This window comes from Carettochelys insculpta, chromosome 6 (genome assembly GCF_033958435.1).
Source record: "Carettochelys insculpta isolate YL-2023 chromosome 6, ASM3395843v1, whole genome shotgun sequence".
Taxonomy (NCBI): Eukaryota; Metazoa; Chordata; order Testudines; family Carettochelyidae; genus Carettochelys; species Carettochelys insculpta.
This window is the reverse complement of record NC_134142.1, coordinates 101,918,890-101,946,121: the sequence shown is the minus strand read 5'-3', so window position 1 is coordinate 101,946,121 and position 27,232 is coordinate 101,918,890. Positions and strand designations below refer to the sequence as shown.

Below are 27,232 nucleotides of genomic sequence, written 5' to 3'. Positions count from 1 at the left end.
AGTTTGCTGCTTCAGATTCTGAGGTGAGGAGACCTTGATTGCCTCACAGTCCCTACATTCAAAACAGAGCTGATCCCATGTGGGGGTTTGTGAAGTGTGCCCTACTCTTTACACTGGATGTCTGCACTAACTTCCTTTTCCATTTGACAAGACACAGTTAATCTAGCTGTACACTGAGCAGACAGAAGTCCTTATAGATTCAGAGAATTACTTTTTTTTCCTTCTCGTTTTATTCACACAGGCCAACATGAATTAGACCACAGCAAAGTTTTCCCATATTAGACAGAACATGATGATAATAAACCTAAAATAGAAGTGAAAGCAAGCTTTAAAGCAGTTCGTGGTGTGAGTGGGAAGACTGATCTTTCAACCACTACTTGTGAGTAATGGGCCACATAATAGTTAGTCTGAATAAGCCAGGCACTTTCCCTTGTTTCTGCTGAAATGCTTTCCATTGAAACAGAATTCAAAAAGACACAAAGCTATAAACCGAAGTGTTACAATGACAGCTAAATGACACCAAAAGCCAACCAAGGTATTAAGTGCAGTGTTGCCTCTTGGACCTCTTTGCAACACAGTAATGGTATGAGTATAACAGGTCGTATGTACTTGCAGCTCCACTGAAGTCAATGAATGGGGGATAATCATATAAGTTTATATTAATTTCATTTTTAAAATAATTTGCTTGGGTGACATCACCTCACACCAGATTAGAGAAGCTTCTTAGTGAAGTCTGGGCCAGTGGCTACATACTATTGGCATAATACTATTGCTTCTGTTCCCTTGGCTACATCTATACTTTAAGCACTAGAGTGACACAACTGTAGCCCTTCTGTGGAGACACTCACTCCTGCAATGGGAGAGGTTTTCACACTGCTGTAGTTAATCCACCTCCCGGGAAGATAACACCAAGGTGATGAAGAATTCTGCTGACATAGCACTAGCTACTCTAGGGGTCAGGTTGTCTTAATTATGTCACACAGAGGTGCCAGCTTTCTACACCTTTCAACAATGTAGCTGGGTCAACTTAACTTTTTAGTGTAGACCTACGCTTTAATATCTCCCTTGAATTGCTGCTAGTGCTGGTCTCCGTTTTTGCAGGTGCTTAGTAATTCTTTACATTATTGGCATTAGATGCCATCAGGAGGCCAACAGACTTGCCGAGTCCCTGGGCAAAATGTGTTGGGGGGTGGCTCTCCACTCATGGAAGGGGTGGGGCTTCAGGCCAAATAGTGAGGCTATAGCAACCAGCCTTCAGTGCCACTCAGATGTTGCCGCAGCCCATTTTTCCCACCAGCCATTAGCGTTACCAGAAGCACACTGTGCAGAGCGCCAGCAATGATTTAAAGGGCCCGGGGTGTCAGTTGCTGCTGCCACTGCAACAGCACTTTGAATTGTTGGGCCTGGGGATAGTTGCCCCCTTTCCCTTGCCCTCTCCTCATCTAGTGAGCCTGGATGACATGTATAAATGAAACATTTCACATATTTTTAAATTAGATACAATCAACTGAAAGCTGTTGGGGGAGAGGGACTGTGTCATGTTATAGGTTTGGACAATGCCTAGTCTAAAGGGCCCTGATCCTGACTGTCAGCACTACACAATACGAATGATATATATTTTTAAAATAAAGAAAATGTGGACAAAGATATCGCATGAGTCTAAACATGCACAAAAACATCTGCCAAGACCATGACCACATGCACTGGCTCAGTTTTGAAGTGAGGGAATATGTGGTTCTCAGATCTGTCCTTAAATAGATATCACCTCAGTGAACCAAGAGGACTCCATCAGCAATGAAAAAATGCAGATAATAAAAAAGAGGATTTTTCTGCTTGTCAGCTATGTCACATACAGAGTTTAATATCTCAGCAGTTTCTCCCCTTCATTTTTTCATACAAGGCTGAGAGGTCTTGTTTTGTCCACTTTTGCAAAGTGCATCATCATAACTTCCCTCTGGCCCGTTAGTTTTACCAATCAGGTTTCGCTTTGACAAACAAGAAAAAGGGGATGATCTCACTTAATATGAACGAGGGCCAAATCTGCTCTACCAACTGGTACCGCAAACCAGACTCTCATTTTCAGGTAAGGACTGCTTCAGGGCTGTAGCACTCCACCTTGCACAGTGCTGAATACCTGCCATTCAGACTCATGTTTGAGCAAACATGAGTTGATCAGAACCAAACCTTGTAAGCCTGCAGTCTCAAACTTAGACTAATTATTGCTGCATGAACCAGGAGCAATGGCCCAGTGATCACATTAGCACAAAAGAAATAAGTAATTCTACTACATGCGTAACAGCAGGCCCAACCTATAAATTCAGAGGGAATCCTACCCACACAAGGAATAAATAGGAACTGGACTGAGCCAAATGTCTCTAATATTACCAGTTTTTGCCTTTCCATAATCACCTGGCAATCACTTCCATTGAAGTTCATGGATTTGTAGCAGTGTAAAATTAGTAAAAGTGAGGGGAAGGGGAAACAAACTCTTACTGGATATTCATTATATGTTTGAGGAGGAAACTGACATTTTCATTAAAGTTTTCAACTAACTCCTAAATGAGTGGAAAAAATGATATGCAAGCCCACATAAATGAGTTTATTTGCATATGTGGTAGTTTCATGTGTCACTTCCTAATTTGCATCACCTGCCCATTTACATGTACAAATGCAAGTTTTGGGCACCAGTGTGCAAACAGAATTTTTTACAATTTTGGCCCATCTCTGGAATTTTTGGCACAAACTTTCCACTCCCTGGACCTGTGTATACTTCATGTCTTCATCTTGACTGATATTTTTGGCTATTATGCTGGCAAGCAAGGTACTATAATGTCCAGTTTTCTATTATCTGCTTCATCTTTTTCCCCACAAAATGCTCAGAGAACTAGGCCATCATCAAAGTTAGATAGCAACAGTTAAGAGAAAGAAAAGTGTCATGACATATCTCTGTTCATTAACTTTCACAATCTTTTTGTTACCATATTATCATGTTCCAGCATGGTGTTTCTGCATCAGTTGCAAACACCTGTATTTAAACACAAATTATTCCAAGAGGCTATTATGCCAAACCTTTGGTTTGACTTTTATGAAAGACATCATACACGGGGTGGAATTAACAAAATTTCAGATGAACTTTTAAAGCATGATTCTTTTTAATCAAAGCTTTTATCCTGCAAACATCAAAATATGTTTAGATGGAAAATAGAATTCTGTATGATTAGATCATGCAAATTACATAAAATGTTAAACCCAAAACCTAACCTGGTCATTTCAAACATTAATCAAGAAGAAAAATATATTGAATGCTTCACTTAATTTCAATATTGTTTTATTGCCTATTGAAAAAATACTGGAGTACACTCTGACTCAGCCGCTTCTTTGACTCCAATGTGTAATCAACCTGAATAAGTTGTTTACTGACTTGCAACTCCTGTATTAAGAACTTTATTCCTTAAGTAAATAAGATCAAAGTATGAGGTAACTTTGGTGTCACATTTGTTCCTTCTAACTAGACTATTATTGTTAGCACAATTTCTTGTGATGTGACTATCCTACTGCAATAAAATCCACTTATGTAATAATCTTGACTCTTGACCTTATTACTCCATTGGGAGATTACTGGAGTAAAAGTGGTACTGGCCCATCATTTCAAACACACATGCCAAGAATTACAGGTCAGCACAGAACAGTTTTGGAAAACAATGGAAAAAAGCTGTAGGCAGCCAATGGATATGAACACCCAGATGTTTTTCAAATCAAGAGCTGCTTCAGACACAGAAGAAATAAGACATTCTTTGACATACTCAATACAGTAGAGTCTCAGTATTCGCAATTATTCGCAAGCGGCTGGCACATCACTTTCCTGGGGCTCCAGGCAGGGAGCGTCAGCAGCCGCTGCTTCCCCAGGGCCCCAGGCAGGAGCGCCGGCAGCTGCCACTTTCCCCAGGCAGGAGCACCAACAGCCCCCACTTCCCCAGGACTCCAGGCAGGAGTGCTGGCAGCCAGGGGATGCCATATTTGCGAAATTCAACATTTGCGAGAGTGCCCAACAGGGGACTCTTGCAAATGTTCAGACCACACTGTAATAATGAAATGGCTGAATGTAATATACTATTGTTGCCCACTGAATTTAAAAATTCTACGTGCCTTAATATAGGCATTTCTCAGTGACTAGCCAAATTAAGAGCACTATTGAAGGGAAGGAAAACGGAACCCTACCTTGGAAAATAAGTCGAAGCAACCCAACCGGCTGATGACACAATACACTTCAGGCAGACGTGGACCTTTTCCATTTGGCTGATAACAGTGAAAGAGAGACTGAAATTACATTTCAGTTTTGAGCCACAAGGAAATACACTTATATAGCTGATCACAGACTTGGCTGTTACGCTGAACCTTTTGCTATACATCCCTCCATCAAAAGAGTTATTCTTGAAACAGCATTTTATTCCTTGCATAAGGCAGGAAACTAAAAGGCATCAGGAATGCATATTCACTTTGGAAATCACAACACTTCATTGCTCTCCTTTATTCCTTGAGGCAGCATGAAGAGCGGAATTGCTCAGGAGGTTGGGCACCCCAAAAAAAGGACAAGAATGAGAAGGGACTAAGAAAAGGTTTAATGGCAATTTTTATTCCCCAATCACACCACAGCGGTCAAAGACTGATTAACTTAAGACTAGCATGTTCTGAGAGCTAAGCAGAGATGATCTGCTAGATCTAAATCCAATAGAGTTTTCATCTAGATGACATGTGCAAAACATGAACAATGTAAACTGCTGAAAGGGAAAATCTTGCTTGACATACCGAACGAATGAACAACCAAAAGCTGCCTAGAGAATTTGATGTACATTCCCTCCGGAACATAAGAAGAGATGTTTTCATTTTAAGCCTCATCATTCACTGGTGTAAACTGGCACTAGCTCCAATGAGCTGAACACAATCTATCCTCGACAGACAGTGGGGCCAATGGCCACCTCAGGCCTGGAGGCAAGGTGGGAGAGGGGCATGGCTTCCTGCCCTGGAAGGGGTGGGGTCAAGGCCAGAAGGGGCATGGTTTAGGGATTCAACCATGGAGCTCCCCCGTGCTCCCTCAGAGCCATGGGCAGAGTGGCAGCACAGTGCTCTAAGGCATTTCAAAGAAGTCTGGAACACTGGCCAAAGTAGCAGCAATGGCAGTCAAAGCTCCAGACCCCTCTGAAATGCTACAGAATGTGGTGCAACTGCCTCCTCTTCACCACCATCCCATGTTGATGGACTTATCCATGCATAGTGCTAGATTATGCCATTTAGCCACAGTCCCACCACAGGAGCAATAGCGAACTGCCCCAGTGGTAAGAGCTGTATCTAAGAGCACTACAATGCCCCCTGGGCTCTCAGGGCACAGGAGAAGAAAAAGAAGCATCTTCTATTCAGCAAAATTTCTAAGATGTGAGCTATTCCAGAGTACTCAGCACTGAGCTAACTCTGTTCCCATTAGCAACGAAGGGTCCTGTGGCACCTTATAGACTAACAGAAAAGTTCTGAGCATGAGCTTTCGTGAGCACAGACTCACTTCATCAGATGCTGGTCAAGTGAGACACTTCATCAGATGCTGATGAAGTGAGTCTGTGCTCACAAAAGCTCATGCTCAAAACTTTTCTGTTAGTCTATAAGGTGCCACAGGACCCTTCGTTGCTGTTACAGATCCAGACTAACAAGCCACCCCTCCGATACTCTGTTCCCATTGAAGCCAATGGCCGCTGCTCAGAGTCAATCTAATTCTGCCCCATTGAAACCAGTAATATGAACTAGGCTAGTGCTGCACACTTTGGAAAATCCTGAGTGGGAGTAAGTTCCCTGGGATGGAGACCAAGCCTTCCTTTGTCCCACCTACTGTGCCAAGCACACCGTCAATATTTAAATAACAAACAGCTGCAAAATAAGGGAGATGTGCAGTGCCTTTCCATTACATTTTTAATATGCCTAATACCAAACCTGCTACCTTCTTATCTGAGGCTGAGCAACTAACCAGGCACAGGGAGATATTCTGCTGATTTCAAAGGCAAACAGGATCATAGCAGAAGTTAGAAGAAATCATGAATTTCTCTTTTTATTTGTACCTCTGCCCTACCCCAGTTAAATTTATTATGACTGAACAATAATCATAGAAGCCTTAAATTTCACTCAGAAAAGCACTTAGGACCATTTTTCTCTGACAATGGATGTTGGACAAATCCACTGACTACTTATAGCACAGAGTCAGGAAGGGGATCTTACTAAATTGGGTGCCTGGGCTACAAAATGGCAGATGAAATTCAGCATCGATTAGTTTAAAGTAATACACACTGGAAAAAAGTAAGCCCAGCTATACATACAAAATGACTGAGCATAAATTAGCTGTTACCACTGAATAAAGAGAACTTGGAGTCATTGTGGATAGTTCTCTGGATATGTGCAGCAGTCATCAAAAAAGCTAGTAGAATGCTATGAAGCATTAAGAAAGGGATAGATAATAAGACACAAAATATCACAATGACACTATATAAATCCTTATTAGACCCAGTCCTTGAATAGTGCATGCAGTTATGGTCACCCCATTTAAAAAAAAAAGATATATTGGACTTGGAAAAAGCACTGAGAAGGGCCAAACATAATTAGGAGCATAGAACAACTTCTGTACAAGGAGAGATTACAAAGACTGGGCCTGTTCAGCTTAGAGAAGAGAAAACTAAGTGAGGACATGGCAGAGAGCTACAAAATCATGGTTAATATAGAGAAATAAATAGAAAAGTATTATTTACCCCTTCATATAACGCAAGAACCAGGAGTTAACAATTAAAATAATGGGCAGCAGGTTTAAAACAAACATAAGGAAGTCTTTCACACCATGTACAGTCATACTGTGGAGGTTTAAAGTCTAAATGAATTCTAAAAAGAGTTAAGTAAATTAATGGATTATAAGACCATTAATTGGTATTTAGCCAAGGTGTTCAGGATGCAATTCCATGCTGTCTGCCTGTCCCAAAACCTCTATGTGCCAAAAGCTTGGACTGGACAGCATGAGATACAACACTCAGTAATTGTCCTGTTCGTTCTCTCTGAAGCATCTGGCACATGTCACTGTCAGAAGACAGGATATTGGACTAGGTGGACATGGCTGTGCTTCTGTAACTGTATTCAGGAAGGCACTTACCCATGTGCTGAAGAGTTTTCCTGCATCACCACCTGTGTGAAATTAGAGATCTGATCCAAAGTTCACTGATGTTAATGGAAAGACTCCCACTGCAAAGGGCACTGGAGCAGACCCTATGAGCAGAATGCCACCCACAGACACAGACACTTGAATTTGCTACTGCTGTGCAGAGACAGCTGGTGAAAATGCTTCTGAAGCATGTCCTAGACCATCCTCCTTTTTCCACTGGGCAAAGAACCATGATCACAAGGAAGCCTCTGAAATGAACAAAAGTCACCTTTCAACAGATCTGTTGGCAGGAGGTGCTATTGAGCTAGAATGCAGGGAGCTGACGTTACTGCATGAATTCTTGTCCATGCCTAGTCTAGGTGCTGCAAACAATCTACATCAGCACACTACGGACACAACTAAATTACCAAACTACTTCACGCTGACAGTGTATGCTCTCAGAAGTGGGGGTGGGGGCCTAGTTCTCTGCTGCCTCGTGCCTTGTGGAATCATTCTACCTATGCAAAATGCCTGAAAGGTGGGTGCAAAACTGCAACACCCCAACTTGACATCATTTTACACCACTCTGCACTGCTGTAAATGGCTACACAAGAAGCAAGGCAGTGGCAGAATCAGCCCCCTATTAACAATTCTATGACAGAGAAGCCTGATGTCATAATGTCTGTCTTCCTTTCCTTATTCTTATATTGAACCCAAGTGGAAAATTATCTTTCCCCTATGGCCAGGATAAGTTGGTGGCATTTCTTTCCAGCATCTCATCATTCACCTGTGATAACTATGTAAGCTGTTTCCACAAAGAAGTTTTGTCATTTACATGCCACAGAGAGCTGACTCAAAAGAAGCTGGATAACGGCTGTGTTTTTTTGAATCTGAGAATCACAGCTTTGACTGGGGCAGGGAGCAGGTGCCTGTGCTGTTATAATAAAGACCAGAAAAAATGCTGCAGTTAAGTGAACACAGATGAGTCTATTTCTGAATCCAAACCTGCTCACCACACGTCACATCTTCGAAAACAGCACAATCCTTTTTTGTCCATATTAGGTATAAAACCCTTTCTAAAGGCATTGAGTGATTATATCAAGCATGTGGGATTTTGGTTAAAATAATTGTGTCAAATCTACAGGAATGCCGAAGCCATGCCAGGAGCCTTGGACAGCTACCAGCCAAGGGCTGTGCCAGTAAAAACATCACATTCCTGGGTCATCTATAAGACCAGAAACAACAACCATGCAGTTTAGTCAAAAACCTTGCCTCGTGAAATATTATTCCCTACAAACATCTGAAAGGTCACATATCACTGAGTTTATGAGTGCAAGGCATCTGCATTCCTTATATGTAATGCCCTTGTATTTTAGGGATTTCTCATTGCAAATAACAGAACCTTTTTGATACACACAAAAGAAGAGCAAAAGAGCAAACATCTCAGGTTACGAAGGCTCTCAGGGGCTGGAGTCCTCAAGGGGAATGATTTACTTCTATTAAACATGACTAACACCAGGCATTTAGAAACACAGGCATTAACCTGCACAGTCATGCATCAGTGGGTCTTTCTGGCTGCAGCTTCACATTAGAGAAACATTACCTGCTTCTCATACTGTAGTTTGTCAATTCGCCAGGATCATGTTGTGAGAATGTGTGTTACCTCTAACCCTTCATGGCCATCCACATCCAGGCTTGATCTACCCTTTGCCTCAGAGATTGTCTCTGCACCCTGGAGATGGGGTCAGTTCTAGGAAAGACAGATGGTGTTTTCACCATTATCTAGCCTCAATGGTCCCACCACGGGACAGCAGCTGGTTGACTCTGTCAGTGGAGGTGCCGACCAATCAATCTAGACAGCCTGCCTGTGTCTACTCTCAAAGTGCTACACAGGGATTGTGGGCAGCAAAGAATGGCCATAGGGCCACAGCCGAACTCCTATACTGTGGGGAGAAGCAATACAGAACATTACACCAGTTCTTGACCACCTTGGAAGACCCCCATTATCAGTGTGTCTCCCAGTGTATTGTTGCTTTACCCTGTCAGAACAACATAAAGGCTAATATCAATAACCTAACCTGAGGAGTTTGCAGCAGACACTAGTTAAGGTGTATCTCACCGTCAACACAAGGAACTTGTTCCCAGGGGATGTTGTGGAGGCCAAAAGTACAGTCAATCTTACATTCTCCTCTTAGACACACCTCACAGTCAGGTGACTGTTGGACAGCTATAAACTGTTGACTATATGGCCTGCTGCTCTCTGTCCCACTTCTACCTCCAAACCCCTTTCTGAATGTGCGGCTGTGGGGTAAGGGGCAGCTGGGAGACATCTGACTCAGACTCAGACCGCATGCAGAACAGATACTGCCTGCTTCTTTGAGGAAGAGGGAATGAAGTATTTAGAGTTTTTTTGTGAGGCCGAGTACATTCTTCGCCTTAATCCAGCCGTGCTCAGAGGAATTCTAATTAGTTTCACAGACAACAGGAGGCTGATGCCTGGCAGGATGGATTTAACCACCAGGAGCTGAGCTGTGAAACAGAAGGGTAAGGATCAGGACCGGGGGTTCTGTTAGCTTTCTTGGCCAGCACAAACTGAAGCAGACTTGCTGCTTGGTGGTTACCCTGGAGCTTTCTGGTGCAAACCCTGCTTTCGCTTCTCTTTGGGATTGCATCTGAGGGTAACTTTGGCACTTCAGGCTTGGCCCTAGAAAGGAGCCTGACATTTTCTGTTTTAAAAAGACCTTCCTTTCAAGGTGCTTGAAATCTAGCAGAGCTGTTCTGAGCCCCTTTTCTAATCTACTGTCTCACTGACTGGCCTTTCACACACACATCCACACCTTTTTAAAAGCAAGGTGAAACGTTACTATATGTGCACAGCAACCAGCTGTTCCAGTGACTAATTTAGTTGTCTGGATTAGTAAAGACACCACAGCCAGCAGGAAATGCTCTCAGTCCTCTTAACTTCTTTTTGCAGATTTCAGATGCTTATAATTTATTGGGGAGCACCAGCTCCACAGCACTTTCACTTCCGAGGGCCTGAAACAATGGGACTAATGGACAGTTTCTGCCTTCCTCCACTCCTTCATCGGGGTGTGGCACAAGCTCAGCAAGCTGGTGGGAAAGGGAAGGAGGCATCAGGGTCCCACACCCCGGTTCAGAGAAGCAGGAATGGAGCAGAGGACCTCCTGGAAAAAGGCACCTCCTAGACATCCCCTGAAATGGCAGAAAGGAAGAAAAGGTGACCTGTCAGCAATCACCTCAAGATCCCCAAAAGACACATGGATACTGCTAGCAAGAAGAGAATGTGAGGGAGAAGGGAAGGAATGCCATGAAGATGAAGCAGAGAACATGCTGTGTGGGAAAGGAGGGGCGCATGGCTGCCTGGGGTCTGCCCAATGCATGGATTAGCTTTGAATAGGCATCTGACCTTCTGGACACACAATGAGGCCAAACAAAGTCATTGGCACTTTGACCACAATTAGTGCTAACTAAGATGATGACAGATCCTTGACTATGCTAATGTATCATTGGGATATTTTGCAAAACAGACATTTGATTAGACTTTGGTACACATTGCAGTGCAGACAACAGGTCAGGTCATACATTTTCATAGTATATATTCACTCTTGCAGCTTGTTGGAAATTGTACTTTGTTTTAATCCCACCTGGCTGCGGGGTTGTTTTGAAACTGGAACAATGAGGGGACACATCCCCAAACCAAAAATTGAACAGTGTGTCAGGCTGTGGGAGAGGCTCGTGAACGTCAGGTGGCCCTGTCCTACTGACAACATAACTTTCCAAAACATATTCCAGAGAAATCTCTGCTTGTGTCTCGCCTGCTGGCTTCTGATGCCCAACAGCCTCCAAGTTGCGTGCACGACAGATCCAAATGAAGGGCGTGTATAAGTGAGGGAGGTGCCAAAAAGGAGGGACAAGCTCCCTGCCATCATTCTTCTGCATAAATTAGATGAGGTTCAACAGCAGGGCCCCTTCTTTGGATGTCTGCTCAGACTGGCTGCTGTTTTGGTTTAAAGGCTGAGAGCACTAGAAAAACAGAATGTGAAAAGCAGGCTCACAGCAAAAAGCTCAGCAAGGAGGTTGAGTGTCAGATCAGTTTTTTGTTGTTTCTCTTGAGCCCAGCCCAGTACTCACAACTCCCAGCTGCACAAGTTACGGCTCTGCCAGCAGGCCAACGTGCTCAGAACTAGGGAGGTGTCGCAACCAAAGCCTGTGAGTTTGGAATCTGAATCCACAATTTATGATGGACCCTCTGTCCCTCCTACAAACACCCTCCCAAAATTGCAGAAGAGGGACCATGGAATTGATCGTGACTTGGGAATCTGGGTCCAAATTACTTGTTCTAAATTCTCCTCTACTCATTGAACAAGACCCCTCGCTGTATAAGATCCAAGTGGATTTTTTAAAGCCAACACACAGGGTATCTGCAAAGCTGTTCAGAAGGCTGTGAGGAAACCTCCTGCCAACGAACTCTCTGTGGATCTATCTATTTTCAGCCTGCAGCCCACAAGAGTCACTCCAAAACCACAGTAAACTTCCCAGTGTGATCCCATCAGGTGGAGAGATGAACCAGACTCACTCCACGGGCCCTTTTTCTATTTTAATGTAAATACTGTGTGTTGGGGCCCCCATACTCCCTGATTTCCAGAGCTTGGTTGTCTCAGTTTGTGCCCTTACCTGGAGAATCTGGCAATTGTGACTTTCCCTCACAGGGGAAGGACCTAATGAAACTTTGACCAATTGGGCTATTTTATCCCTTTCAAAAGGTAAAGCTGCCCTCCAGGAAGATAGATCCCCATATCTTCAGGACTTGTGGCTAATTTTAAGAACACATTTTTTCTGGTGGTCAGATAAGTCAGGAAGCCACACATAAGTGTGTCTAGTGCAGTAGGGCTCTGGCACATGCCTGGAGCTGGTAGGCATTACAATGTAATAATCCACAGTAATCATAAAAATGTAGTGATTGGCTGTGACTCTGTTTCTGGAAGAAAAATGGTCTTGGGAAGACATGCCTGTGGAGATCACATGGAGATGTAGTTCAGATGCTGTCATCTCTTGGAGAGTTTACTGCTGTGACTTTCCTTGGAGTGCCACTGGGAAAGAGCAGCTTTAAAGTTCCAGCCAACATGTCCTAAGAGTCAAATGAAAGTGTCCTAGGATTTGTGCTGACACAAATCATCTCCCACAGTATGTCGTCCAGCTCGCTCCACCCACTATCTGGTCTTAAAAAGCCAGTTCCCAGCCTCAACAGCAAAGATTTGGCAAATTTTCCACCACTTGCGGGATTCTGCCAGCAAAAACCAGGTGAGAGCAGGGAGAAAGTGAGACTCTTTGGAAGTGTCTACACTGCAGCTGGGAACAGCTTCTCAGCTTGGCTGGGCAGATTCGCTCTAGCTCAGCTCAAGACAGTGCATTGAGAGGAGCTGCGTGGATGCTGTTCCACTGGCAGAAGATGAGCTAGACTCACGTGCTCAGACCCAGGGGTCTGGGTGAGTGGGTAGGGGTGGGTGTCTGAGTGCAGTTGGCTACCCTAAACCTCTTTTGGAACTGCAGCATCCTCACTGCTATTTTTAGTGTGTTACCTTGAGCTGAGCTAGCAAATGTCCATGTACCTGAACCAGAAGGCTCGCACCCAGCTGCAATGCAGACATACTCTTAGCTTTTAGAGGGCTGATTCTCTACTGCCAAGCACCTGTGGAGTGTGGGTTCTGGATGCTACTAAGTCAGAACTCCCTCTTCCCCTATACCTGTGGTAGCATTTCTTATCTAACTTACATACACTTCGCCCAGACATAAACATCCACCTGTGCTGTTAAGAAGCAAGGCCTAAATTCACACATTTTATTCAGAACATGTTCTAGGTACCACAGCAGGATTAGTAAAATTTAAAAAAAAAAAGATTAAAAAAACAACAGCCCACATCCACACACACAGAGACACATGCACAAAATAGGGACATATACCCTGTACAATGGATGGGCTGCTCTCTAACAAGCTTTGGCAAAAAGCCAATTAAATGAGAAATCAAGTTCTTTGTTAGTGTAAAAACTGAAACCAATACTCTCTTGTGTTATTACAAAGGATAACATACGAACCGTACTAAGCCAGGTAAGGGGTAACATGACATATAAACGGGCCATTTTCTTTTACATCAAAATGCAAATTCTCGTATCAGATCACTTGGGAAATTATTAATATGGCTGCCTTAGATGTATCAGGTTTTAAGTAGAAAATGTCGTACTGTATTTAGAACTCCTTGTTATGCTACAATAGGTTATGTTCCACTCTACTCCAGTTTTTAAATAAAACAATGTCATAAAAATATATGTAAAATGGATGCAGTGTAGGACTTGTTTGTTTAACAAACAAAATATAATCATTACTCTATCCCTTGAGGTGCTTTTACAAGAGGCTTTTATCAGAAAATCCTGGAAAAAATCTAAGGCAAAATAAAATAAAATAAACAGAGCAGTTCATATTTCTATGTCCCGAAATAAAATGGTCTTAAAAAATGCCTGGTAACAAAAGACCCAATTATCTCACACATAAAAGAACCCCAGAAAATAAGACACAAAAAAAGAATCATAGGAAGTACCAAGCTGGATCAGATCAGTGGTCTAGGTAGTTTGGCAGGATGTCTTTGACAGCAACTACTACCAGATGCTTCAAAAAAAGGTCCGACAAAGCCCACAGCTGACAGTTAGGGTTTAGCTAAACTACCACGGAAGATCAGGTCGCTCGGGGTCGATCTTGCAGGATTCAATTTTGCACATCTAGTCTGGATGCATGAAATCAAGCTCTCACGGGTTGCAGTTGACCCCTGTACTCCTTGTGAGATGTGAGAAATTAGGAAGGTCAAAAAGAGAAACTCTCCTGTCGACCTTCCCCTCGACAGACAGACAAGTTAGTCAAGCACAGATATGTCAATTTTAGCTGCACAATTGGCATAGCTAAAATTGTGTATCAGAGGTCAACCTCCTTGGTCTAGTATAGGTGTAGCCTCAGGAAATAACTGTCTATGAGGGAGGTTTCTCTTTAGTCCTTTTCAAGGACATTACTCTGTGTCCAGAGCACATTTCCAGTGTTTCTTTTAATTGAATGGGGCACATTATAGCCCAGTGCTTTCCAACACATTGCAAGCCAGATATTCTGGGTTTTAGAAATATAGCGCTTACTTTATTTGACACATTCTCCAGATGTGAGGTGGCCTTAGGGCCTGCCTCTGCTACCTCTGTGCAGCAAGTTCTTCAACTGCTGCTTTCAAAAGTTGCTTGAAAAGTTTTGCAAACAAATATTGAAATGGAAATAAGACTGACAGAGTCAAAACTTGACACAAAAATGGCACCTGCACAGTTTCCCACGTCCCTGTCACATGTTTAAATTCCATGTTTGCTTACGCAAAATAGCTCATCAGGCACATAACTGCAAAGGCACCATTCAGGGCTGTGGGTCACCTCAGGGAATTCCACCCCCATGTGCTAAGATTTGCAGTGGGCAGGAAGAGGAATCTTCCGCATCCCATGGCAGCCACAGAGCAGCAGTGGAACTGTGGAGTGAAAGCTACTCCACACCTAACAGCTGCAGCCTGTAGCACAGGCTCAACAACATCTGTGTCCTCATGTGGCACAGGAATCCATTAGGCTGCTCCTAGAAGGCTCTGCAGATTTTCTAGGCAGACACCAAAATCCCATGTCTACACAGAGCTGACTGCACAGCATCCACAGAGACTTTTAGCACCCATGGGAGATGGCACAGCATTTGCTCCATAATAATAATTCTGTGCAAAATGAATAACCTTTAGCCTACAGCATTTTACTTATATCTTCTACACACCCATTAACTTGCCATAAATTTCCATGGACCATGGTCTGGCCTGCTACAGAAACCACAGGTGGCTCAAAGCCGTGCAGGCTGCTCCTTATGCGCTGAGTTAGAGCAGATCAGTACAACACCAGTTACTTTTCCTTATATTATTTCATAACGTCGGATCAGCAAAAGCGATCTCTCTCATTTTTCACCATGATCCAAGACAGGTTGCCACACATCCACCTGACCTGCTAACTCATCCTGTGTTCTGTGCCATCTGCTCCTCCAGAGGTGGCACTAGCTGCGAACGCTCCTCTGCTATTCGTGGTTCAACAGACTGCCAACGTCTAAAATTATTATTTTGGCCACTGAACATCTTTGTCATTCCATGCATATGGTTTTTGTTGTTCCAGTTTGTCCGGGTGAGACATTCCAGGTTTGACCTAACTCTGCTCCATTCACGTCAGCAAGAACAGGCTTAGGCCAATGCTGAGCACTTTGAAAATCCCAAATCACTTTATTGGCCCTGGCATTTATCATTTGTTTTCAGTCTTTTCAATCTTGAAATGTCATTTAAAATCACCACTGCAGAATCCACTGACATCGTCCCTTTAATTATTAATTATTATTGATCCCTTATTATAAAGCATATGAGCAATCCCCTAGCACATCTCTCTAACAACCTGTCATATTCATACCTTTTCCACAATACTATCACTTTATTCCATTCCATACAATCTGTGGGCAGTGCTGTGACCTCGTCACTGGTCAGAAGCAGAGCTCTTGGCATCATTTAATGATTTATACCTCACTGTAACAATGAATATCATCATAACTGTAATGTTCTTTCCTTAATGCACTTTCCCATGTACTTTTTAAGGGTTTACACTGGTATTTCTCCAAATCATTCAAGTACATTTCAATCTTATCTACTTAATTCTTGCACCAATTATGTTTGTAGTAATGAATTTACAAAATACTGACTCTTGAAAAAAAAACCAAACCCTGAATCTTTCATGTTTGATTTTATACATTGCTCATCTGAAAATATTCACAAGCATATATTTTGTGTAGTATTTGTCCTTCAGATGGTCAAATACTTTAAATGTAGTAACCATATGTATCTTTTCCAGACTGCTTATCTGATTATTCTGCCAAATTTCCCAATATACCCATTTCTCTGCTGAAAGAGGTGAAAGAACATGCTGTTCAATATCATCTCAGATTTATTTTTTGGAGGGTGGACTTGTAAAGTCTACACCTTTCTCCCCGTAATACACAAGTATATAAAACAAGTAGGTTAAACGTCCGTGAGCAAGTTAATTACATTTTCCTCTATATATTTTATTTTTGATCATATCAAGTCCAAAACTAATCCAGGAGATAATAATGTCTTGGATTTCTACAATCAAAGATAAGGTTTGTGCAAGATTAAATACTTGTTAAAATTTCGAAAAATTTGGTACTGTAAAACAACCTTTATTTTATGGACTGTATAGTTTTCACAATTTAATTCTAGCTAACTTTTTCTGAGAAGTCTTTGATAAACTTATGAAAATATGCATATTTACGTTAAAGTGGCAGGACAAATAAAAAGTAATTGCTCGTGCCCTTTGCTAGCCATAAACGTTTTCACGTCTCATTTATATTTTGTTGTGCTTCCTCCTGTATTTAACACACCAAAAGGTGGGATTTATTGGCACTACTCTTGGAAAATATTGCCCACGGAACTGACAAGAAAATTGGCTTTGTATTAATATTACTGAAACTTTTACAAACATAGGGCCCCACTGCTCATCCCAACTGCATTAATGAGAGCTATGACACACCGCTCAGCAAGGACAAGATCAGACACATATATTGCAGTATGTTTATCGGTAAATGTCTCTTTTAAGTAAGATCTTTATGCCTACCGTGCTTGGTTGCATTAGAAAGGACGATGGGGCTTAGTGCAGAAAGCCCCTTTCTCTCCTCTAGTATGCCTGTGTAGCCCAAAAATGATAGTGAAATTCACCCCATTCATAGAGCCAGCAAATTGTTTGGTCACCAGTTAAGTTCCACTGAATTCCTCAAAATAGGAGTAGGCTGCTTTAAAGAATGTTGGACCCATGTCAGCACAGAACTGGTCCATGATTTAAAAAAAAAACAAAACAAAACAAAACCTACAACTCCCCCTCTCCCACCTTTGTAGTTCTAAAGATATTGCTATATGTCAAAGGTCTGAAATGGAGGCTGACAACTTAGGACTCCCAAGTTCTAGTCACAGCACTGCATTAGCTGGTTGTGTGGCCATAGGCAAATCACTTAACTTCTCTACTGCCATTTTTCTGACTCTGAAATGAGTGACGACGCTCACAGGGGTGCAGACGGCTGATTTAGTTAATGCTTCCAAAGCACCTAAGAAATAAGAAGAGCTTTACAGGAATTTGGCATGTTAGAAATAGCTTTCTTTGCGGTGCTGTGGTAGCTCTGCTTTTGGTTAAAACTCAAGCCAGGTAACATCAATGAAGAAATGAATTATTCTCCAAACTTTAGTGGCCTTCTCGAAATATTTGGGTTCTCTGATTCAGAAAAAGGTTTCTAACAATTGTCACTGCATTTGACCTTGTTATCTTTCAAACACTAAAAGTTCTGTGAACAGTTTTCTTTCTGGCCTGCAAAAGACACATACACAACTACGCACTCCAATGGTGATCGGAAACTGAATTTTGGACTTCGAAAGAGCTCGAATGGATGTACTTACCAGTAATCTTCTGCAGTAACCAAACCTTCTGCTGCCATCTTCCCCAGTCAGCATGAAGGAGAAGGTCTCACTGTAATGAAGATTGTCACAAATTTCATTGCTACAGTTGCAGGACTGCAGTGAATTCTTAGGAAGAGGTAACAGAGAGAAAGCCATGCTACTCTACATACTATCAAAACAAAAAAGCAGTAAAGTAGCACTTGAAAGACTAACAAAATAATTTATTAGGTGAGCTTTCGTGGGACAGACTCACTTCTTCAGACCATAGCCATACCAGAACAGACTCAATATTAAAGGTATAGAGAACCAAAAACAGTAATCAAGGTTGACAAATCAGAAAAAAATTATCAAGGTGAGCAACTCAGAGACCAGAGGGGCCGGGGGCAGGGGAGGAGTCAAGAATTAGATTAAGCCAAGTATGCAAAAGCCATACTTGGCTTAACCTAATTCTTGACTCCCCCCGCCCACCCTGCCCCTCTGCTCTCTGAGTTGCTCACGTTGATTATTTTTTTCTGATTTGTCAACCTTGATTACTGTTTCTGGTTCTCTATACCTTTAATATTGAGTCTGTTCTGGTATGGCTATGGTCTGAAGAAGTGAGTCTGTCCCACGAAAGCTCACCTAATAAATTATTTTGTTAGTCTTTAAAGTGCTACTTTACAGATTTTTTGGTTTTTTAGGAAGAGGTGTTCATCTGCCCTTTGAATACAGTATTTGTTTTGCTTTCTTTTCAATTAGTGGACAGATTATTATGAAATGCCTTGAGGTACTTTCAAGATAGATAAGGTTCATTTTGAAATGAACAGAGCATCATTGGACAGCTGCTGCTTTTTCAAACCAGTTATTCTGGTGGGTCTTTTTATGCTATGCAGGTGGCAGGATTTCTGCCACATTGGTCCCTTTCAAAATCCCAAGTATATATGAGAGGTTTGCAAAACCAGAGCTCGCTTCTCACCTACTGTCAAAGAGCACCCAGCACAAGTATAAGTTCACCTTTGCACTCCTTGATCCTGGGGTCAATGTGTGCCCCAAATACAGCTGCTTTGATTTACGTTGTTTCAAATGGTCCCAAAGATCTGAAACCAGAGCTGGAAATCCATTCATATCCTGACCACATCCTCTTTTCTCTGACCATGATGCTGGTAGCCAACATGAGCAGTGAGCTTCTACATTGCCAGAAGGTCTCCACTGCATTGGGGCAACCTTCCACAATTGGGACATGTCTGCACTGTGGTTGGATTCTAATAACAGTAGAGCACAAAAGTGTCCACACAGCACTTGGGGACTGGGCCAGTCCACTGCAAAAGTATACAGCATCTGATTCTTATTTACACTTTAGACTACACTGGCAGTGTCAATGAGAACCAGACCAGTGACTGCCCATATCTCAGGTTACGCCTATGCTTTTTTCTTCTCTTATTCAAAGTGCTTTGCTCTGTCTACAGAATGCACAACAAGAACCCTAGTAATTTCCTTATCCTGGGTACACAGATCCCCTTCTGAACTGGGAATAGCACAGCCTGGCAACACTTTACTTTCCCACTTGCCTATTACACATAAAATATGCAGAGATCTAAAGCTCCTTCAGTGTTTTCAATAGCTCAACACTAACCTCCGAGCACTAGGAAATATAGCCAAGTTATGACACACACGTGACTGTTACTGTAACCTTACATAGCAGGAGCCATGCAACCCAATGAAATGTTACATACTTTTTTATTGACTGTGGTAATTCACTTAGGTGGTGTTGCCACAAGGCTAATGTGGTAAGACATCACAATGAAGCAGCACACACCAGACATCCTGTGCAGAACCTCCTATTTACTGACATACACTCATTCCACACATATTTGAAATCCATATAATCTTTTGGACAATTCATCTCTGTCCACCCATCTGCCAACTTGGGAAGGAGGAAAATAAGAGAGATGGATTTTGGAGGTGGCTGTTGTGAAAAAAAGGAGAAGGGACATCTAGTTCTCCATTGGCTTGCCTCTCACATGCCAACTAATCTCTGTGCAAATCAACATCGCAGGGCCAGAGCCTTTGTGGATGTATATTGGTGTGGCCCCACTGAAACACATGTCAACTCGAGCCAGCTAACAATCTGGCCCCCAGAGATTACATCCATGTGGCGCTCACTTTTTCCAGGGGTAAATGACTACACAGCTCAGTATGCAGAGGAGAACCAGCCTGTTTTCCAGCTTTTTCATAGCTCTATTGCTGCATTTGGAATTGGCTATGATAAATCCTTCAGCTGCTTCTGCCCCCTGCACCACACGTTTGTGGATCAGGTGGAACAGGAAGGAAAAATATTACGAAACTTAAGAAAAAAATTAAATACAGCTGCCTGAGCATGAGTGGCCCAAAACTCAAAACTGCTACTTCCTTACATGGGCAAGGGCAACTCCGTCACTCTTACGGGCACACGCCAACACCACTGAGCACGAGACACAAACAGGAGGGCTTACCTGTTGTATTCTGACACTGGGATCCAGTCTTTCGCATCAGGAAAGCAGAACTGGGGGATGGCTTTGAGCCGCTCCTCTGCTTCCCGCACTTGCTTGGTGGGCCTTTCAAGCTGTGGTGGACAAAATCAGTCACCTGATTCCAGCTGGGGCAAGTCAGTCACTTGTAACGAACAGTCTCAGCAGTAAGTTTCCTAATTAGTCCTTTGCGACAAGGCCCATCCTGTTCTGTTTTTGCACAGTGACTAACAGAATGGGGCCATCACTGGTGATGGAGCTATCCCAACAAAACTAATAATAATCACTAACATTTTTAACTATTGATCTGAAATGCCTTACAGCCACAATGACCCAATTTCTCGTCTACTCAGTGCAGCTCAGCACTTTAACATGCAAACCACCCTCAGATCACCAGCTGCTGTTAGAGTGTGATCCAAAGCCTGCTGAGGTCATTAAGAGTCTTACCACACACTTCCATGTCTTTGGATCTGACCCAAATTCTGTGCAGCCAGACATGATTAAAATGTCTATGAACCATTTGGTAACTGAATTAAAACTCAGCAACAAAGTCCTTGCAATTAGGCCAAACTCTTCAGTGCTGGGAAAGGGTATTTAGAATATGAAAAACATTTCTGAAAGAGCCCAGTCACCTTCTCCCTGCTCTCAACATGAGATGTATTTTCAAACAGGAGCTCTGGATAAATTTGGAGATGAGGCTTATTGATCCAGCTCAAAAACAAATTCTTATTACGTGTCCCATTTGCTCTTTTTATTGCTCTTACCCAAAATCATCTTAAATGTATTAAAAATAGGTAACTGCAAACAAGGTAGGTTGTTGCTTTACCTTGGGAAATTGATACGTCACTTCTGGGAGATAAGTATTTTTAGAAGGTTTCTTTTTCAATGACACAACCACAAAATACTCAAACAGCTCACGCTCCTGCCATTCAATCAGCTCCAGTTCCAGTGTGCGGTAACTAGGAGCCCTTTTCAGCATGGACTGGATGTGGACGAGACGCTGGGTATGAGCTAGCATTTATATAGAAAGAAAAACTGTTAGCTGAAATTGACATGTAAGCCGCAGACTTCCACAAAGAACTTTACATTGGTCTAGGTCTTAGTCCAAACACATGCCCCTTTAAAAGCAGACATTCATGCTCTCTCTTATTAATGTCATCCGTAAATCAAAGCCTTCTGCAAGGATTGAAATGATGTAACATTGACCTAGTGGAACCACTTGCAGCTCATATAACTTTGACCCTGCCAAAGTTCTGTTTGTTCTTCACATCTAGGGGTAAATTGTGCATTGAATATGTGGTTGCAACTGCACTGAAGTCAATAGACTCAATCGGAGAGGATAGAGGATCAGACTCAGACTTGTACTAGCTCAGGAAAGGCCAGGAGCACAGTCTTTCAATCTTTTATTACCTTAACTTGATACTACAGCCTCATCAGAGCATTGTCAACATTTTCTGTAGTTTCTAACCCATTGCAGCTGATTATCATCAAGGAATTTAACATGACCCAAATGATGTGTCCATTAGCCAATAGGGAAAGGCCCACTGACCACCTGCGTGGTGCTGATGACACACATCCAGGGTCTCTAATATATAAAGCAACGGGCTTTCCCCAGGCTTGCTGTGTGAAGCAAGTCCCCAGGGGCTCAAGGCCTTTAGAAAAAGGGGTATCTGGAGTTCCCTCTAGGGCTGCCCTTCTAACACCAACTAACATTCGAGGCAGGGATGAGACCTGGCCACAGCCAACTCTGATCCTAGACTCCTATTAGCCTAGGCAGTAGCCCTCCAACTGCTTGGGCAATGCAAGCAGCCATGTGGCTGTCTCCTGTGCACACCCTCATGCCTACCTCTCCACCCCAGCACCCCTGCACATGAGCAGCCTCATTTGGCCTTATGTGTGTGAACAGACAGTTATATCTAGTGCTTTTCTTGTGCTGGTATTTGCCGGTATTGGGTACCAGCACCTCAGCAGCCCCAGCCATGGGATTGGTGGGGGGTGAGGGGGCAGGGGCCCAGTATACCAGGCATTACCAAACACAAACCTTCATTATGTTTCATGGCTTTTCTTTCCCCTAAGCTCAATTAGGCCCTCACCATTCACCATGCACCCAATTTCCAATATTTACACCATGCTCATGATCTTGCATTTCCAAACCTTGAGAGTGGAGACAGGAGGTAGTGACAGTAGCATGTTTCAAAGAGGAAATCAAATTTCATGCCCTACCACAGACAGAAATATCATGCATGAAAAAGGAGCTTTTATTTTAATGCTGACTGCAGCTGTGATTGAGTGGAAGCTCATACAGACCGACCCCTTACCTTTAAACCTGTCATCCGAGTCACTTTCACTCTCACTGTTTTCATCTGCAAAAGAAATAAAGTGGTGTCTTTTAAAGGTGGGTTTCTTTAATTTATATTTTTTGTTGAAGAGCAGTGCTAAGCCCTGCTATCAGCCTATCTTTGTGCTGATGTTTCAAACTGCTTGGAATCAGTGGTTCCAAGGATCGCTCTTATGCTTGAGATTCAGGGCACAGCCTAGCTGAGAGCACAAAGGTTTAGATCCCTTTACAGCAAAGACTGTTTTACTGGCCCTCTGTCTATGTTAAACTACATGGGCGGATACATCATTGTGGAAAAACGACTTGAGTGCTTCCAGTGGTTCTCAGCTTTCTGAAAGGAGGTTGGATGGCATCAAGGAAATTTAGGGTGGCTCTGGTGGGTCATCAGCCCAAGATCTCAGAGTGGCAGGCCATGGAACATAATACGTGAAGAACATATGAAATATGACCCCATCCAAAAGGGAGTTTTGAAGAGTGTACATGTGAAAGGTCCACAATATTCAAGCTACACACATGCAGATATACACACTTGCCCATAAACACACACACTTGCACAGATCCTCAGAATGGAAAACTTTCTGAACTACTCTTAGCAAATATAAAAGTTTAGGGCCTGATGTGCTAACTGGGCCAGTGTTTTTCCAGGTGAGCACATAATAAACTAATGCCATAATTTTTGCTTCAGGGAAAAGCAGGAATGAATTGTAGGGACAAGGCTGTGAATTTTTACATCTTCAAATACAAAATCCTGTAGAAGTTAATTAAGGGCTAACTGAGCTAGAGTGAGGAGGTTAGCCAGGGGTTGGAGTTGAGACAGTGTGGGCTCTTAGACCTGGCAGTCTTAAACCACAGAATTTCCAGCTTTTCAGGACACAGACGCACTGATGTCCGTGAGACATTGCACAGTATAACACTGAAAAATACACACTGTGGATTAAAGAGGGGAATATCTGCAGAAGGCTGGATAACCATAAAAGTGCTGTCATGTCTCATTACACCAAGAGGGTTGCATTGTACCTCGTAGTGATGCTGTCTCAATATTGGACACTGAAAGCTTCTTCAATCTCTTTTTCCCTCTTTTTGCACTATAGATAGAATTGATCCTTTGTACAAGCTGTCAAAAAATTTAAAAAAAAAAGAAAAGAAGAGAACGACAGAAGAAGGGTTATGCATTACTTTACATAAATAGATGGCAACCGTAAACATTTTTCTCTCTAGAAATCGTTCATGTTTCTCCATTTATTCCTGTTTGCCCCTCCACTACTGGAATGACAGGTTTGTTGTCTACAGCCCCTGCTATTTGGAACTGTCTCTTTCTACACCAATGACTTTTTCCAATCTCAGATGAAAACATGATTTTACCTGAAGATAAAGGAGAAATGGTATCAGCAGCACTGAAGGACTGAAGAGCCTAAATCCCATCTGTAAAAATGTGCTAGGCAGTTAGGTGAGGAATTAGGTGCCTTTAGGGCTCTGGCCCTTAGGAATCTTAAGCCCAATAACAATTGGGCTCCTAAATAGTTTTTAAAACTTGGATTTTAGATTATAAATTATTTATGAGCCTTTGAAAATGTGATGCATTGTAATCTCTGTATCTGCACTGCTTCAGGACAAATTCTGTGATCCTCAGTTGAGTTAAACTTCCCTGGTCTTAGGTACCAATTGAGGGAAGTCCTTAAAAATATCTCTAACTTTAAGCACATTCATTGTCCCACTGACACATGCTTAAGCTCTTTCCTGAATTGCAGACATAGTTTGCTCTACTAAGGACTGCATAATTTGACTCCAGTTCTGCAAAACATTTTGTGATACAGGACCAGAGTCTTAGCTAGGGTAAATCACTGTAGTTCCACTGACTTTAATGCCGAATTACACCAGCTGAGGACCTGCCCCATAGGGTTTTGACATAAAGTTGTGTTGTACTTATTGACCTTTAGCAGTTCTGTAATTCCCTTTACCACTCTTACCCTCATCTGTAAAAGCTTTCCAAAGTCACCTTGCAGATTGTCACTGCTAACTAATGTGGAACTTAAGTGGCAAAGCACTCTTAGGACTTCTTCTTTATCAGGGCTAACCTTGACAAGAACTATTTGTTAGGAAGTTAATCTGTTCAAAATACAAGAGACACAGGCTGGATGCAACACACTTCACTAGGCAGCTCAAGCTGCTCAGCAGAAGGGTTCCCACTTACCACCAAACTCACTCTAGAAAACTCCTGCACCAGCAGCTATTTCATGGACGCAAAAATCACCTTCTGCAATGGAACTTCACAGACAACTATATGCAGGAAACCCGGAGATCACCACAGATCCTGTAACCACCCCAAACACACCAAGACATCGGTTACCTACAGCCAAGCATTTGAAAACCACAGACTATGCTCTGAGGGGAAAGTCAGGAATATATACTTTAACACACTTAACCCTTCTGTCACCAAACTGGCACACTGTTTGGATAACATAATGATGGATAATACTTATCTCTGCTATAAGTGCAGAGAACTAGGCTAAATGACTCCTTGAGGACCCCTCCTGTCCTATGATTCTATCACAGAATGGGCCATCTACTTTAAAAAAAAAAAAAAAAAAAGCCTCCTCCTTTTGACACATATCCCCCATTGTTACATATTATCCCTCACTGGAACTCACAGGAAGAATCATTAAACAAATACAACCCATATTCAGTGGGGACCACATCCTGAAAGAAATCTTCCCCATCCCCCATCTTTTGGCCACCAACAACTCTCTAGCCTCCCAGAGCTCATCATTAGAAGCAAGCTACCAACACATGAACTCAAAGTGTAACCAGACTCTGCCAGAACAACAGATGCCAAACCTACAGGCACTTCTCCACTGTCCCAATGATCAAATACACCTCGCACACCTCCCCCGCCCCACCACAAACACACAAGTCCAGACTGCTAGGTCTTACTCACGCCTATTACAACATGTGGTACATATACTCCCTCCAATGCAGTAAAAAGTCCAACAATTATGTAGGGGAATCCAGACAGTCACTGAACAAACTCACACAGGAAAATGACAAATGTCAAGAACACTGTATCACCTGTGAGCAAACACTTTTCATAGTGATCACTCCATATCTGACCTCTCAGTCCTCATCTGAAAAGGAAATCTGCATAACATTTTCAAAAGATTAGCCTGGGACCTTAAATCCATAACTTTGCAAGCCACTAAAAGTCATATACTCAGTAAGGATACTAGATTTATCGCTAATTACAACACCCTGAAACCCATTAACCCCCATTTCTGTTCTACTACTGTAGAGATGCTAACTGGCCACTTTTCCCCGAATTGTCTCTTTCAGTATGTATTAATGACATAGCTAAACAATCTGTTCCATCTTATATTTATCTGTGACATTCTCAATATCTTTCCCAGACCTGAAGGACTCTGTGCAAGTTCCAAAGCTTGTCTCTTTCATCGGTAAAAGCTGGTCCAATAAAAGATAATACCTCACCCCTTTTGTTTCCTCAGTAACTATGACATAGAAGTTGTAATTAACAATTAGCACTTAGCAATATTTTAATTACTTAATGTCCATACAACTCTTTGAAACCCTCATGATACCCTGTGAGTCACAAGTTGCATGTGGATTGTGAGATCTTAACATGATAGTTGATGGTAGGTATTATCTTCATTTTACAGGAAAAGAAACGGAAGCACAGAGGGATTAACCACTTTGTTCAATGCCTCATAGAAAGTCAGTAACAGCATAAATTGGGCTCAGGAGTCACAAACTCCTGTACAGTAAACCCCCAACTTACGCGCAGGTTGCATTCCCAGGCAACCATGTGTAAGTCAGAGAAGCCAGGAAACTGACCAGCACTGCTGTACTGATCGATCTCCTGGTTCCTGGGACTGGTAGGGAACTGCGATGATAAAGGCAGTAGACTGACTCCCACTCCCCTCTTTGCGGGAGCTGGGAAACTGACCAGCGCTTCTGCACTAGGCAGTTTCCCGGCTCCTGGGACTGATGGGGAGCTGTGAACCAGGTGGCAGCTTAGCTCCTGGCTCACTTTCCTTGTGGGAATTTGAAATCATGTAAATAGGGGTTTTACTGCACTCACTCTAGCGTGAGATCCTGCTGTTCTATTTGGTTACAAACACCATAAGAAACATTTGTACCTACTTTTGATGCCAAATTTTACATTCATACTTGTTCAGATTCTGATCTCGGCTACTCCAACGTGATAATGCAGGTATAAATATAAGCAGAATTTGGCCCAGAATTAATTTTTATAGGCAAGACATTACCTGTTGTTTAGCTAACAGGTATTTCATGATTTCTCTTTGTTGCTGCTCACTAACCCATGTACATTTTGTGCTGGGAATGGTGAATTGAAATCCACTTGGAGCCACTCTGCTTGTGGTGTCATTCCTGGTTTTACTGGCCTGGAAACTGTACAACCACAAACAGCATGAGAGTGATGAAATCTTGATTGGCTGAAGCCACTCCAGGAAATGAGAGACATCCCTGGAGGCAGCCTATGGATGCCAGCAACGTGTGGGCAGGCTGTGGTTGCTCACTCCCCTTCACCACTTTACACAGCAGCTTCCATTCTAACAGCAGTTCCAGGGACTTCCTCCTAAGGAGTTAAATACTGGTAGTGCAGTGGCATGGGGCCTAATCCAAAGCCCACAGAAGTCGAAAGATAG

General features: G+C 42.6%; 1 protein-coding gene across 9 annotated transcripts in view; it reads right to left on the bottom strand.

Moving 5' to 3' along the window:
• DENND2B (DENN domain containing 2B) overlaps positions 1–27,232 on the bottom strand; it is a 295,741-nt gene that overhangs the window by 44,479 nt on the left and 224,030 nt on the right. For all 9 annotated transcript variants that reach the window (XM_074997690.1, XM_074997686.1, XM_074997691.1 and 6 more), the window contains 6 exons: positions 23,571–23,667; positions 22,534–22,578; positions 21,042–21,226; positions 20,201–20,310; positions 17,730–17,799; positions 4,219–4,296 (listed from right to left, as the gene is read on the bottom strand). In XM_074997690.1, coding sequence (XP_074853791.1) covers positions 4,219–4,296; positions 17,730–17,799; positions 20,201–20,310; positions 21,042–21,226; positions 22,534–22,578; positions 23,571–23,667 — 585 coding nt within the window. The remainder of the gene's footprint in view (positions 1–4,218; positions 4,297–17,729; positions 17,800–20,200; positions 20,311–21,041; positions 21,227–22,533; positions 22,579–23,570; positions 23,668–27,232) is intronic.